This window comes from Hippoglossus hippoglossus, chromosome 5 (genome assembly GCF_009819705.1).
Source record: "Hippoglossus hippoglossus isolate fHipHip1 chromosome 5, fHipHip1.pri, whole genome shotgun sequence".
Taxonomy (NCBI): Eukaryota; Metazoa; Chordata; class Actinopteri; order Pleuronectiformes; family Pleuronectidae; genus Hippoglossus; species Hippoglossus hippoglossus.
In genome coordinates this window covers 18,226,504-18,243,470 of record NC_047155.1, presented here as the reverse complement: position 1 = coordinate 18,243,470, position 16,967 = coordinate 18,226,504, and the positions used below count along the sequence as shown (strand labels likewise).

The 16,967-nt window shown below is 39.8% G+C and overlaps 1 protein-coding gene across 2 annotated transcripts in view; it reads left to right on the top strand.

Moving 5' to 3' along the window:
• cpne5b (copine Vb) overlaps positions 1 to 12,491 on the top strand; it is a 103,986-nt gene extending 91,495 nt beyond the window's left edge. For both annotated transcript variants that reach the window (XM_034585171.1, XM_034585170.1), the window contains 4 exons: positions 1,166 to 1,268; positions 6,854 to 6,911; positions 7,446 to 7,519; positions 8,441 to 12,491. In XM_034585171.1, coding sequence (XP_034441062.1) covers positions 1,166 to 1,268; positions 6,854 to 6,911; positions 7,446 to 7,519; positions 8,441 to 8,632 — 427 coding nt within the window. In that variant the 3' untranslated portion in view covers positions 8,633 to 12,491. The remainder of the gene's footprint in view (positions 1 to 1,165; positions 1,269 to 6,853; positions 6,912 to 7,445; positions 7,520 to 8,440) is intronic.
• Positions 12,492 to 16,967: the final 4,476 nt, after the last annotated feature.

Genomic DNA, 16,967 nt, shown 5'->3' with positions numbered 1-16,967 from the left:
TTTTAGTGTCCGCTACAAATCCACCTCCTCTCATACTTCGATTTGTCATGTGTATTAATGTCATACACACAATAATAAAACAGTAAGAGTCAGGTGAAAATGTTTGCTTCTCGTGGTACTCTCATTATGATTTATGCATTATTCATATTTCTATTGAATACTAAAAACACTGTGATAAAAATGCTGAAACCTGCACTAATCCTCACCAATTTAATTTAAAAGTGTATAGAAAAGGAGCAGGTATTTACTGCTTTTTCAAAAGACCGGCAGACAGGGATGTAAATTGATCTATTTATCGTCAACATCAACAATTTAGAAATAATCTGTTTTTGTGCCAACACAAATTTCACATTGTGATCGTGATCTTCTAAAAGACTCAGGGAATGAAAGGACAAAATTAAACACAGCATTTGTCTTTGCTATTTTTTTGTGCCACTGCTTTTCTGACCCAGTGCACAGACAATATTTGTCAGCTGCAATAAACAGGATGTGACATGCTCGGATATGAATTTAGATTTTCGCTGACAGCTATCAAAAGAGTAGCGAACAGGCCTATAAACAATATACTGACATATCATTTGCAGTTAACCCAAAAAACCATGCACACTGTGCCATGATGTGAGTAGTTTCTCTCCCACCCCCACCTGTCATTGTCACTGCTCCCCTCAGCGTCTCATTCGTTGAGCCAAAGCCAAACAATTCTCCATCTGATTACTCCAAGGCTTTGTTGTAATTAAAAATTGTTATTCTGATAAGATGGAGTCACACGTTTTAAACTGTGGCAGGGAGCCACTGCAGGAATAACACACCGTTTGTATTTAGCATGTGAATAGGTGAAGTCAAGTTGGAAGAGATTTCAATAAAGGTGTTAATCTGTGAATCAAAGTGTGTAAACCAGCTTTGTTTTAACTCGATTGTTTGGTCTTATTAATCAGTAGGTTCTCATGAGGCATTTAATGAGTGTTAGCTCAAGTACAGCAATGACAAAGAGCATTTTTATTGGATTTGCATGTGATGAGACTGCATGACAAGTAATGTATTGTCATAGATTTATTTTCTGCATGAGTGTATAGAAATTAGATTTGTTTTAGTAATAGAAATTAAACAACTGCCCTAAATGTCTAAGTGTGTTTGTGTGCTTGTGTGTGTGTGTGTGTGTCTCCAGGTATGCGGCAGCAGTGCAGGACGGCTCTCAGTACTTTGTGCTCCTCATCATCACAGACGGTGTCATTTCCGACATGGCCCAGACCAAAGAGGCCATTGTGAATGTAAGAATGGGAAAGGCGAGAGGGCTAGACAGGGGGAATACCTTTGAAGTGAATGGTGCTGTGAAGCTGAGTACATACACTGACTGAATACAGCCTCTGTCCAGAGGTGACATCCCTGCTGGTTGCCTGGCAACCATATGGCATCAACCTTCAAAAGTTACTGCTCCGAACCTAGAACTAGTTTCTCGAGTTTGGCAATTTGACACTTTTCATATGAATTCTACAAATCATCATATAAAAGACCAATCAACATAAGACCAACTGGAGTTTTCTATATCAATATATTTTTCTGCATTTTATTTTCAATGAATCAATTAGCTCAAAGCACAGGTAATGCTTTTATCTTATTGTGAATCAAACTCTACTCTCTCAAACCGGTTCAAATGTGTTTTCAAAGTCAAATTAAACTTTATTGTCAATTCTGCTATGTACAGGACATAGACAGGATTGAAATGGTGTTTCTATCTGATCCCTGGTGTTTGCATCTATCTGAAAAAAATACATCAAAATTGTAGTGAACATAGTTTTGAACTATAGTATTTGGAAAGTTATTCCTGCCTCAGTAAATAAAAAAAACAATATTGTGCTTTATTTCTCAGAGCTTTTCCCAAAACTTGTCCTAACAATTTTTTTCTTGCGGCTTTGAATAACAAGGAGTGGGCCTCCTTTCTTTTCCCTGGTCTATTCCTCTTTTCTCCTCCTCAGCCCGCTACAGGCACAGAACACCCAGCAGACTGGATTTAAAGGGAATTTGCGACTGTTAGTCAAAACATTAGAACAGCCACACCTTCCTTTTAAGATCTTGCCTGCTGCTCTATCTCTCTACTGCCACTCTGACTGACGTTTACTGCCTGCGCTGCTTTTCCCTGCTACTCTCCACAGATCCCGGGCGAGGGAGGACCCAGTGCTGAGGTTATATAAGTCTTTCCTCATATTTATTCATTCTGAAGGATATCTTAAACAGAGTGTGCACAAATCTGTGCGGACATCTGGAGTGGGTTTACATTAGTGCATACGAGGGGATTTTTATGTGCATGAGTAAAAGTATTGGTATGTAGTGGGGAAGTCAAGATAGGGAGCATCTGCTGAACTGGAAAAATCAGTGTCATAAAAAAAAACACCTAAAATGACCATGTTTGAGTTTTTAAAAAATTGACGCGTACTTTCACTTATTAGTTTGCTCTATGTCCCATCCACTAACATGGAGTAGGTGGGATTTTATGGCCATTGCTGCAGCCAGCCCGCAGGTGGCGATCAAGCGGTTTGGTTTCCCTGTTGGGGAGCAGTCATGTCGTCCATCTTTATATACAGCCTATGAGTAATACATATAGCAATAATGTTGGCTAGTGAACTGTGAAAAATCCACAGAGGTTTTACCAGCCTCCTCATTGTGACTGTCATTTGTGGGGGGTGGGCTTGACTGCCATCTATCAAATTGGTCTGCCACCTACTAACACAGACCTATGTGGTAGAGCAGAGGGGGGGTTTTCAGTCATAACAGAATCTGCTATTCTACTGTCAATAACTCAGCATCCCCCTCCTCTGCTCACAGCCCGGGTCTATCCGCTGCCTCGCTCTCCTCGGTGCTGTGAGACTCTCACTCACAATACAAAGACGTTTGCTGTCTCTCTCCATCTCTTCCTTTTCTCTAAGATCTAAATCTCTTTGTCTCCATCTGCTCTCTCCACACTCCTCTGCTGCCTTTGATTTTTCTCTCCTTTTCATCTTCCACTTGTTATCTGTCAGCGGCTTAATGTCTTCTCTTTGTCAGTAGCAGGACCCACCAAAAAGCACTTCACAATTCTTCACTTTGTATTAGACGCTGAACTTTGTGGTATAAGAGGTAATGAAATACCCGGTGATGTGAAACCAAATTTTGGAAAGTGTCGTATCTATAATAGGATGTGTGCTGGTGAATATATCAGCCATTTGGTTTTCTACAGACTTTGTTTGTGTTGTTGTCGATTGCATGTAATAAAGTTAAGCATATTGTACAATGATTGACAGCTAACCACTCCCCACACCTTTCATCAATGTTACTATATCTGTCAAGATTTCTGTTATGCACACATGGCACAAAAGCAGTTGACTGTGATGGCAGCACACAGCTGACCATTAGAATCCTCTGATGACTGACTGATATCCCACAGTGGGCTGAAACTGTCACTGGCAAAGTTTATCACCTATAAACAGCTACCTAATTAAACTGATGTTAGCATCATGAGTTGGTTGAAAACACTGTTTCCTTTTTGAAACACGATTCCTGTGAAAAGTACTTATAAATATGCACATATGCATTCAGGATATGCTCAAAGTTGAAGTTAGAGCCACACACACAGGGTAAAAACGATGAGCTAATGTAATATCTGTTGTTGCTGAGGTTTGAGGCTTTGGTTGAAGACTAGAACACCTAAATGTGTACGCTGTACCTGGGATGGTGGTGAGAGTTTGCAGAAAACTTTAGTCTTTACTATTATTATTATGTTATAATATTATTATCTATATGAATTAACAGTATGCACTTTGTTTTTAATATTAGAACAATGTGGTTTGTTATCCTGTGTTTCTTTTTCTTTTTTCTTTTTTTTAAGAGTGATGTTGGGTCTGGACCCCCCCCCCCCCCGTCCCTTTTGCCTGGGGCCCCCAAAGTCCCTTCAATTGCTCCCGCTGGTCGCCTGGAACCATTTCACACTCGTGAAGCAGCGTAGCAACCCACATGAACATATAAATGGTTAAACGTCTGTCAGCATTAGACACTCCGTTAGCTCTGTTAGATTCTCAACTACTATTCAGTTCATTTTAATGACATCATGAATACAGAAGTATGATTCATTCAGGTTTACTCGCTTTTACACAGCAGAGACGCAGCAGGACACACACAGAGGAGACAACAAAGAGCAGGATTTATAGTTTTATTGGCATCGAAATTCTTAGTAGTATAATATTTCCAGTGTTTCACAAGAGAATAAATCATTTAGAAATGCTTTAAAGAGGTTTGGAGACTAGTGACACTACAAACCCTAAAGTCTGTAGCTCCCATAACGTTTGGCCTGGAGGTCTGAAATTGCATATAGGGGTGATTCACAAAATTTAGAAGGTATATGATGATTTCCATATCTCTTGCAGGTTGCGTGTGGATGAGATAGTCACATCTCCAAACATATATCCATAACATATCCTTTTAATGTGTCACTTATGCAGGGACACAGACCTATCAAAGCTTGCACATGCATGTTATGTGGGTTTAAGCAGCACATCCAGAGCAGGTTGCTGGAGTAATGAGTGTTGATTGACGCTTAGTTTTGTTGTCTCATTAGACTGGATCTCAGCTGTCTGTTAGGGTGACAGGAGGATGGCAAAAGTAGGGCATGGTGGATTGCCAGGTTATTTTTGGTGGCATTTGATGCTCTGATGTGTGGGTATGTCTCCGGATATGCACACGCACACATATGTCACACAAGTGTGTGTGTACGCGTGCATGCGCGTGGGAGGACATGCACTGACAGGAGCTGTGTTGAACACTGATAATCGCGCTGATGTGCTGCTGCTCTTATCCCTGTGGCAATAAGAGGTTGCCTGATTTGCCACAGTACATTTGTCTTGTGCCAGAGATAAAACTGCACTTGTTATGTGGGCTTTGTGGAAGTAGTGACTGCAGGAAACTCATTAAACATAATAGAAGCTTCTGCATTGAACATTTATGTTGCCGTCTATCTGGGAATTTCAACAACAGGCATGAACGTGGGCCGCCAGAGAGCAATGCATGTCTCTGTCACTCAAGCAGAATTAAAAGAAAATCCATTTAGCATTGCCAGTCCAACCCTTTTTAATCATAAGTAGAATTTTCTAATAAATCTGGATTTGCAGAAGTTAACAATTCCCCTTAAATGGAAAACCTTGCCCAGCATCAATGTTCTGCTACCAGCAAGACTCTAGTGATGCCATTGTTGATCTATTAGTCAGTGCAACCAGTCTCAACCACTGGATTCAGTTTTTTGCAGACATTATTGGTGAGGTTTAATTCAAATGAAGTCAGTGAAAGGTCAAAGTTTTCCCTTATGATCATAGGGTGATATTTTGGTTACAAACTGTATCCTTATGGATTTTGTGATCACCTCATTTTTCCTCTTGTGTACATTTTGTGTGAAATATCTCAATAAATATAAAGTTTGGTCATCCCTCATATTTTCATCTAATGTCACCAGGTCGAAATTTTATATTTGTCCATTTATAACCAAACAATTGTAAAATCGATAACTTTCCCATTGGACTCAGCTGTACTTAGTTTTTTACGCTAATTAGCAGATGATAGCATGCAAAATTAAAATGAGATGGTAAACATATCTGGTAAACATCAGCACAATGTGAGCATGTTAGCGTGGTAACATTACCATTTAACTAGTTATCAGCCTCACAGAGCTGCTAGCACGACCTCAGACTCTCAGGTTACAGTACACAGAATCATTTGTTTGGAAAATACATTGAGGAACATGGTGGTGGTAGGTCAGCTGGGGGGTGAGGAGGGAGGACATGCGGCAGGGTAACACAGCACGGTACAAGGTAGCCCGAGCCGCCGCTGCAAAATGAAAGGAGTGGAAACCAACAGTTTGTGAATGCATGTATTGGGGAAAGTATAAATCGACATGAGCAGGATTAAGTCGGTTAGAGATTATAAAGGTCAGTTTCGATATATATTCGGTTAGTTGCCCAGCCCTAATCCTCACAATGCAATTCCATCAAAAGGTATTATGCTATATTTGTCAAAAATATTTCCCAGCCCCCGCATGTTTTATATATGTTGGTACCTTCTGCAGTTTCCATTGATTAATTCTATAGATACTCTCACTCACTGTCTCTAAACAAGGGCGAACAGCTGTGTTATCTGACTCGAGGTGTGGCCAGGAGGGGCTGAGCTGGTGACAGAGGACGGTCGCTGTACTGACTGAAGCTGGCACCTCCTCCTCCACTACCTCCTCTCCTGGCTCACAAATGCCGTCTCTATGTCCGTAATCAGCCGACTGCACTTCATAATGTAAACATGATTTCTCTTTGTAGCTGGGAATTCTAAAGATAAATCTGATCATAACTTGTGAAATGTGTTTATATCAGTAATAAACTTGTCAAAAAAGCTTTACTGCTGATGTTGGCTCTGCCCTGTTGGCTCAGACTCTCAGAGGTGTCGTCAGTGAGTTTTATCTCCACTCTCCAGTCAGTGGGCAACGTGTCGTCTCTAGATACAAGCTAGGGCAGCGTTCACACGGTTGCTAATTGGATTCAGGAACATAAAATATCTGTGAAAAGCTGAGACAAAAAAACGTTTCTTCTGAAGATTCACATTTCGCCTTCCTGCCTTTTGATTTTTGATGTCTTGCCTCAATCTCACAATCTTGTCTCTCTCTCTGGAGAGAAAAGGTCATTCAGCTAGTTAAAGGGTGATACAGAGCGTTAGTGTGGTTGTTAAATTACCAGGGTGAGCAAGTAACTGCAGCGATGTCTGATTAACAATAATGAGCACAGCTTTCTACTTGCTGAATGATAGGTGTGTGAGAGTGTGTGCCTTCACTTCTATTTTGATTTGTGTGCAGGGTGCCAAGCTTCCCATGTCCATCATCATAGTTGGAGTGGGTCAAGCTGAGTTTGATGGTAAATACTTTGCTCATCACCTACACGATGTAATTTTACAAAAACACTCTAAAACTTTTTATACCATCTACATTAATAAAGTTAGTTAAACATCAGCGAATAATTGACAATTTAATTAATACACACAGCCAGTCCTCTGGTACTAATTCAGAAAAGTATCCACGAGGAAATATCTGAACAAACTCATATGAGTCAGGAGGGGAGGGAATGTGTAGGTGGATGTAGAAACAAATGGCTGAGGTTAATTGCTGGGTTCGCAGTGTTCAGTGGTGATTATTCTTAATTGCACTGAGACTACAATAAAGGATTTATTAGTTGATTATGCATGCAATAAAGACTCACTGCAACTGCACAGCTCAACACTCCTCTCTTTTAGTAATGCTATTGCTGAAGTCTAAGGCATTATTATGATATATAACAACATTTTTACATCAGTAGTAAATCTGTGTTGTCTCTTCTGCTAAAGGTACTAAAAAAATATGTTTCTATGTCATTGTGTTTTTCTGTGTCTGTGTGTGTGAACTTGTCTTCCAGCTATGGTGGAGCTGGATGGTGATGACATCAGGATCTCGTCCCGAGGGAAACCGGCAGAAAGAGACATTGTTCAGGTGACTGGCTGCCTTTCACAACTCTGACTGTAGATACAGGGAGACCTTAACAAGTGTTGGGTCAAAGGTCATAGAAACACAACCACATATAGATAGAATACTGGAAGAGGAATGTTGTAATATAAGTATGTGACAGTGTAGGAATCTTTGTATCATATTCACATGACTATCAAGCTGTTACAACCGACTCGTCACCCTTCTGTTTCTGTAGTGTCAAGAGTGCAGTGAGTGGTGATGCTTTGTAGTGTTTTATATTGGAGGGTGGGCCGATCCCAAATGTTCTGACCATTATCTACTAAACGTGTAAGGGTTTGGGTGGACAGCTAATGAATACAATTTTGACTTGATGTGACAAATAATCAAAAGATGGAAAACTCCAAAGCGCCGGATTAGTAAGGATGAGATCTAAAAATTATCCTTGAGCTAATTTTTCTTCATCACTCAATCCCAAGGGAAGCCTGAGCACAGGCTTAGTGACAGATCAGCCTCCTAAAGCTGGCAGGATCTGGAAAATGTTGAGTAAAATCAGGGCTTCAACATGAGCCTTTTGGATTTCTACATTTAGTACCATAAATCATACTGATCCATCCACCAAGAACGTTATGTTTTTGTCTGTGTTTGTTACTGGATGGATCACAATTAAACCTGGTGGATGGATGTGGTATTGTTCAGGAGAGAACCCATAACATTTTTGGTGCAGATGTGGATCAAGACATTTTTTTATTACGTTCTTTAAGCTTCGCATTTTTCAAATTTTTATTGATTTCTCCAAGAATAATCCATAGGTCTGTTTAGGGGACTCAATTTGTGCAATTTGATGCAGATCCCAATCAAAATCTGGATCTAGTGAAATGAAATGTGGTTTGATTAGGGAATGGTTGAGCCTTGCAGTGTGTCACAGTTTCTTTTCTGTTTCCTCAGTTTGTTCCCTTCAGAGATTATATGGACCGGACAGGTAACCACGTGTTAAGCATGGCGCGGCTCGCCAAAGACGTGCTAGCAGAGATCCCCGACCAGTTCATCTCCTACATGAAGAGCAGAGGGATCAAACCCAACCCGGCACCGCCTCCGTACACACCACCTGGACACACACACCACCACACACAGATATAAAACGCCGGCCCCTGGCTTCTCCCTAAGGACTGACAGCATGCAGCAGCCACTCAGAGTCCAGTGGAAACTCTCTACCTACTGTTTTTTGGTGCAAACAGGAGTCAACACTCCAGGAAATTGGGTGTTGAGTTTTGTGCCGTATCCTCAGAGTAATTGAGCAGCATTTTTTTATTCATTTTTTTCTGTGATATTTTGATTTGGCTGGTTTCTCTCGAGGAGAGGCTGCAGTCTTTACAGGACTCGTTGGTCAGATACTTCTATTCCACACCGAGGCAGTGACTGTTTCACGTCTAATTTGGCAGCGGGTTGGTTCAAAAAGGTCATGTTGTGGTTAAAACTCGTGCCTGTCTGTGGTTGTTTCTCTAAGTATATCAGGACATGTGAACTTTGACCTCAGCCTCGCTCGTCAGTCAGTTGTGTGCCTAATACAGTGACATTTTTAGGCACCTTTTTCCCCTCCTGTAATTAGTTTTTATATTTGGGGGATTATCTCAGAGTCTGCTAATGCCTCGGTAATGTTGGAGGAAAAACAACAGGTGTGTAGTTTACAGCGTATTACGTTAATCAGGCTTTTCATACCATGATGTATCTCCTCCTCCTCCTCTCTTCTTTATTAAGTCAATGTTTATAAGAGCATGTTGTATGAGAATTTTATTCCCCATATCCAGTATATTTATTCTCGAATGTTATTCAGAGTGGCATGGACATATGATAGATCTGTTTTGAATACCATAAACTTTATCAATTTTGAAGTGGTCAGCAATGATCCTAAAGTGATTGCATATACAAAGCACAAACTGTCTCACTAAGAATTATGATGATGCTATACCAGGTTTATCATATCTAATCATTCTGAGTGCTGCTCGTCATTGTCTCTGCAAGTCACATATCTTTGTACTGCAGCTGCATCTCAACGAGAAATATAATCTGAAACAGGCATGTTTAGGGTTCTGGTCCAGTACGGACGTTCAGATCACAGAGGATGTTGCACAGATGAGTGTTATGTAATGAATAGACAACTTTAAGCTTTTAAACCTCTTGATTTTTGATGGAATTCATTTTGTAATGTATTGTAATTACAAAATGTATTAGCACCTAAGCAAAAGACATCATACAAAGGGGAGCGAAGAAAAAGTTGCAGAATATGACAAAACATATAGTTGGTATTACCCAAAGCTGGATTATCAGCCAAGAAAAGTATCCAAGACGACCAGTGATTCCCTCTGGGCATTAACCTACCTTGTTATTTGATAAGTTGTCATTGGTTGGTAATAAACATCAAATAGCAAAATATATACAGAAATAATAACTGTATGTCAAAATCTAGTTTTCTTACCTTTATTTTTTCAGTAGATATTATACATCTCTGTTAAATCAAAAATATCACAATCTAGCTGACACAGGCCACCTCCATACTACTTTTTGAACTAAAACGATCTCTGGCCACGTGAATGTTATGGCTCCTTATAAGTTTTAATCCTGAAAACGCATATCACCTGACCATTCATATACATTAGTATTGCACAGCTGAACCCAGGAATTGTCAACATGAGCTTTGTGGTCGTGTGATAGGAGCCTGAGGAATCAGCACAAGCTACGGAGTGACTGAAAAGACCCAATCAGCAAGCGGCTGTCAGTGTCTATGTCATTGTTTCCAAACATCTCTGTTTCTGCCTGTTCAGACGAAAACTCAGCCCTGGAGTTTTCAAATTAAAATGGGACCAGCAGCGTTTCCAAACTTCTGGGATTTAGCGACTCTAAAACTCTGGAGTAATGTGGACACTCGCCGTAAACGTAGCAGAGTTGATGCATTTTCAAATGAAACAGTATGGATGTAGCCACAGAGCAAACAATGGAACAGGATGGTATTACAATGTAGAGACACTGAATGGTTTTAGGAGGTTGTTGGTAATTGAGAGAGCCCTCAGTACATTTTTGCCCCATGGCCTAACAGTGAGTTAACCCGGCCTTGATATTATGGAGTTAAATCTATGCCATAACTTGACAAACAAAAAAAACATGTTTCACAAAGTCCCCACCATTCACTTGCAAACACAAAACACATCTGACAGACAAATGCACTACTTGTTTCTAATAAATGATGCTGCACAAACAAAAAGCCTTCCACATTTCATACAAAAATAAATCCCACATCTACAAACAAAATGTACAAAAATGTATATAACTATTTAATTTAAACTCAGAAACACTGCAACCCAGTAACTACCATATCACTGCCCTCAGCCGCCGTGCATCAGCAACCACATAACCTCTACTGTCGCTTCACAAGTAAATCAGAACCATTACAGCCAGGGATCCTCCCTGGAGGCTTCATTTAATGCGGCTCTGTCTTTACCACAATGTTTTACAAGTCTCTGGTGAGATACAGTCCACAAGTGGTCTCCAGCAGTCCAGGATTTATCTTCATTACATTCAGGCCGTGCATAATTCTTTCATGTATGGTCACATCAACAATCTGCCGGGGTAAAGAAGGAGCCTTTCATGCAGAACTTTGTCTGTGGCCTCCTTCCATCTGTGAAGTCAGTTCAGTGTGAAGAAACAAGAACAAACTGGCTTCTGCGTAGCAAATCTACTTTTACGATTCAAGATGCATCAACAATCACTGTCAGTCCTGTGATGTGTTCCCTTACAAACATGCAGAAATTCATGCAAATTGGTCTCATCCTCTTTATCAGTGATCTCACAGGATTTAATGAGTAAGCAAGATTATAACAGACACAAGGAGAGGAGCTCAATGAATCACTCAGATATCGTCTCACGCTTTATTTACTGTTTGTTTTGTTTGGCTTTGATTCAACTGCTATTGTACATTGGCAGTATTTCTACTTTAAATTTTGAACTCAAGGCCCAGTTGTGTAGAATTATGAGGGGTCTATCGGCAGCAATGGAAGATGACGTTCATATATTGTTTCCAGTTGTGTTTTTTTATACCTTTAAATCTACATCAGGAGCAGGTCTACAGAGTCCGCCATGCGACATCACCATTATTCTTTATAATGGCCCAGAACAGACAAATCAAACATTAGCTCAAAAGAGGAAGTTTCATATTTTTAAGTTACCTGAAAGCCACGAAAGGTTCTTCTATACCCGCTTGTAAGGGGAGGGTGAGGTGAGGTGATGGGTCGTCAGTTGGTTGCCATATGGAACCCCACCACTTGGTGGCACTAAATACTTAACACTGTGGTTTTAAGGGAGAGACTGTACTATTTTTGAAAATAGTGCAAAAGACAAAGGAGACTGAAAGCAGCCATACACAGCCGATTTGCAGTAATTGCTTCAATTTGGCCTCGTCGTCGTGAGCATGTTAGCATGTTGATGTTAGCTTTTAGCTCGAATCAACTCTTTCACATGAACTTTTTCTAAATCCTACTTTGACTTTTTCCATCTTTGCAGTTCTTTCACAGCAGCCATCGTTCTCTTAATTGTTCCCGCTTCACTCTGTTTGGTTTACGAGATGAATCTTGTTCCCCTCATGCGTGTAGAGAGTAAACAAATGCAAAAACAATGCTGCAGTGATGATAATGGACTGTAAAAGCTGACAGAGGAGGCGCGAGTGGAAATAATCTGCACTGAAAAGGTAAAATTCAATGTCTAATGTAGCAAACTAAAGGCCTTAGTGACATGAGAGGCAGTCGCTCCATCTCATTTAGTCCTGTATTGAAAAGCAGTTCAGGTGGAGAAGCATGGCTCTTAAGTGGAAGACGTACGATTAGTTAATAGGTTAATGGTCAAAATGGAAAAAAACAGCAATTTGCTTGTATTCGCTAGTGAAGAGTAAGAGAATAAAGAGTCAACGGTGAAAAGATAAGAGTGGATTTCTGTTAGAATGTAAAGTGCAATGCTTACAGCCGGTTTTACATATGTAGATCCCATCAGCACTTTATCCTCGAGAGATGTGCTTGTTGTACAGCCTATCTTTGATATATTTTTGGGAATATTACTGTGTTGAAGATATCTATTTATTTATTTTTGGAGTGTGTATGAATAAGCCATCGCTCCTTCTGTCCACGACAGTACGGTTGCTTCGTCTCCTCCTAAAGCTCGGGTTTATTCTGGCGCGATGGATCGGCTGCGTGTCGTGCAATGAGAGTGTCGTCATCTGTAAAATAGGAACCAGCGCAACCAGATAACATGCATGTCAGTGCCAAACGTGGCAGTGTAAGCTCTGTGGACTATTTCTTCTCTCTTGTGCCTGGTTCTTCAAACATTTCTTATTTCACCATGTGGTTCAAAAGCTGTAGCTAATTAGCATGTTACAGTTAACACATTTCTTTTCCTTCCTTTTTTACATTTATTCTTTTTTTAGTCTAATCCCCACTTTGTTGTTTCTGTCTCCTGAGTTTTCTGATTTGCATGACTCCCTACTTTCCTCCAAAGGATTTTTACTGTTCATGATTGTTGTCATATGGTGGGTTGTGAAATGCTTTGTATTGGATTGCCTTAAATGAAAATGAATTAAAAAATGACTACTTTTATAAAAGTGGTTGTGCTTTGATTTCAGCCGTCTGTTGTAACATGTGACTCCAAAGCAGGAATGATGAGGTTATTTTTAGGCTGCTGGCTGCTGATTCGCTGAGAGGGGCTGAGCGCCAACAGCTCGAGGGAAGCTCCTCATGAATATTCACATTATTGTCACTTTCAATGGACATTTGCTGTAGGATTCCATCCTCACTTGAGTGTCATATCCACATACCACATGAAAGAGTTCTGTTTTTAGAAGAGCGAGTCAATGACATGAAGAGATTTTGGTTTCCCTTTATATGACAATGTTCATTCAATTAAGATTAAAATAAGTTTAATTTCTCTGCTTGAAACGACTCAATATTATCCCATAAAAAGAAGAAAATGTGGGAAAACTCAATAACAGCTTCTTATAACAAACATGGCTTTCATCAACTTATTTCTAACATTTTTATGTTTTTACCAGGATTCTACAAAATGTATTTTGGATATCCTCATTAAACCACCTAACAAAAATGTAAAAATGTTCATTCATGTGCGTAATTCTTTCCCTGAGAATCACAAAATCTCTCTTTTTGCTTCACAAGGACCCTACGTGTTTTTAATACTCAAACCTTTAACAAGCTGCAGTGTAAAAGTATCATTTGCTTTGCACGATAATAAGATCTTGATTTGAGCATGTCTAAGATCCGATAATGAGACAACAGAGTGCAGAGGTGATTTTGTTAACAGGTCATTACAATCAGCATAAAACCGAGTGATCAGGAGTAAAGGCACTTTGTCTCTGAACTGTAATCACTGAGTGTTAAGACTCTACAAACATCTCATCATGAGATTTCATGTTTGCCTGCGTCATAATCAGTCCTTATCCAAACTGTCTAGATCCGCTTCCAGACTGATTTATGCTGTTGCACTTGTTCACACTGTGAACCTTGATTAAAATGAACTACATGTCCCTCTATTGCAATTCACAAATGATTCCTTATTGGTGTAGAGAGAATGGAGGCTGACACAGACATAGTGAACATTTTTAAAAGAGGGATAATAAAACCATAAGTCCAAACAATAGAATAGAAATACAATGAATATATAGATGCTTCCACAGAGAACAGTGTTTGATCCCCTCAATTCCACAGGTGCTAAAGCCCACTGAAGCTGCCTTAGCAACTCATGTTGCACGATCACCATACTCAGATATTAAATGTTGGGTTTTTTTCACCCATTGGTCCGGGCCATTATTCAATGTGCCCAGAATATTTGTTATTTACATGAATAGTTAACACACTGTGTATTAAGCAGTGTGGTGAATATTTACTAAGTAAAGAAAAAGTCAAAAGAGATGCACAAAGTGAGGTTCTTTAAAAAAAAGAAAACAAAGGTACTCTTCTGAAAATGCTAATTATTTATTTACCATCGCTCTTCCCCTGACTACACGGTGTCTTTGCCGGATGTAATATACAATAGCACAATGTAAGTATAATACAGTACAGTCTCAGGAGACAGCATGGCTCAGGAGCTAGAGCGGACACAATGGTTTCTGTGTGTGTGTGAGAGAATGGGTGAACGTTACAGTGTAAAGCACTTTGAGTGGTTGACAGACAGGAAAAGTGCTGTATGAATCCAGTCCATTTACAGATTAAACAAGACTGGTGGATGTCCAACTGTCCTCCATGATCCTCCAGACTAACTTTGTGAAGAAACTTGGAACTTGCTTTCAGTTTCTGTTCCACCTTACAAAAGTTTGACCTCCTCAAATTATTCAGTTTGCATTATGTTCTATGTGCATGTCTTCTCTCAGACTATAGTGGGGGTGGCATTGGTGACAGCTGTCATAAAACTGAAACAAACCCAAAACTGACAGTAGCCTCTCTCTGCAGCAGAGCACTGCTGCTCTCAACAGCAGGCAGTGTTTGCTACCCTTATTAAAATTAACAATGTACCACACACTCATCTCATCAACTTTTTAAAAAAAGAAGAAGAAATATCTGAAAAGTGTGGTTCTTAAAGGGATAGTTCAGTGAAAAGAAGTGTTTTGTGAACTCAAACAACCCTAGTGGGGAGTAGATAATGAGTGAATTTAAATTTTTGGGTGAACTATCCCTTTAACAGCCACTGTTCAAGTATATTTTACAGTCTGAAAGGGACACACCTCAACGCACTCCAGAGATTTCTGGAGTATATTTAGTATCTGGGTCAAGAAGAAATAACAAGGCAGTAGTGGGGGAAAAGAAAAATTTCCAAAGTTTTCGGGTGCAGTTTGTTTTCTACCTGACAACTCACTTTAGCATTTCCTTCCCAGTGAGAGAATAATTCAGACTGAAATTATTGAGCATGAAAGGTTATAACTGTCATTTATCATTCCAGTGTGAATGCCACACCTGCTGGACAATACATTTGTGTGTTTAGGGGATTTTGAAAATGGCAACATAGCGGGAGCTGAAGAGGAGGAGAACGATGTATGAGATGCATTGGCAGCCTTATACCCAAATATCTACATTCGTGAGTCAGACTAGTTTGAAACTATAACCACACTATAGGGACAGATGATTGTCACAGAACTGCAAAGAGTAGTTTTACTTTTTGAGTAATACATTTGTTTGCTTTCTTAAAATGAGAACATTTGAGCTTTAGAAGAGCTGGAAGGTGAATAGAGTGATAAAAACCTTATATTAATCTCAACAAGAAGGCAAATAACCTAATTTCCCAAATTACAGGGTACATTACACATCTCTAGTCTCTGGAGACATGCACAACCTCACTTTTTATTGCAACATTACACAACAAAGTGATACATCCTCTCTGGATTGTGTAACATCTATTTCAGGTTTCGTGTTTTCTCATTTAAACTTAATTTATCAGTTCAGTGATTTCAGTTTATGAATTTAATTGCTTTGAATTAGCACCCTAAGTGTTTTCATGTTGCTTGTGAAAGAATATGCCGAACCAAATTTAGTTTCTCGGTATTATTCAGTATGTGATACCTATTTAATCAGCATGTATGTTAATATGGGGTCTGACTAATAAAGGACTTGGATAAAGATTCTTTGTTTTCAGTCTGACGAACAGAAAAGCTCCAAAAAGTAAAATCCAACAGGATTAAGTATTTACGTCATCAAGAACGACAAGAATGTCTCAACCCAAATTTGTTATCAAGGCCCCTCCAAAGTCAGAGTCCTCCCCACAGCCTCCTCTCAGACCACTCGAGGGCTCCACAGAAATTAACACCTCGAACAGTTTCATGCATCTATTTCAGGACATCCACTCCCACTTATTGTCCTCAGTGTGTGTTTGTGCATTAAGCAACACTTGTGGTTTGGCACAAGACAGCAGATTAGCCGGTTAAATCTCTCCGCAGTAGTTCTGTGGTTGATTCACTCGGGCTTCCTGGGTTTCTCTCACACGAGATGACGATGACAGAAGCAGCTGGAGTGTTAACAATTATCTGACAACTGCCCAAAAAGCAGTTTTATGATTTGGCAGTAAGAGGAGTCGTGGAATGAGGGCCTAATATCCCAGATGTTCATCTCCATTAAGCCCTGAGCATTTTAACCGAGGCCTAAACACACACTCTCAGCAGCCAAAACTCTCACATCAGTACGAACGTCAACCCGCTCAAATGCCACACTGCAAACGTCTCAGCCAAAAAGTCAATAAAAACTTTTTGTTTGGGTTGTAAACTAATCTCGATGATTGTTCAGCTGGGCAGACATCTTTCATGTCAGAGACGGAGGTCAAACCCTGAGCATTTAAACCAGCCGTTTTATTGATAACCTGTGTAATAAGTGTATTTTCAATGGTTTCCGTCAGGCTCTTGGTTTTGATTCCACTAAAACACACTTAATGTCATCATTTA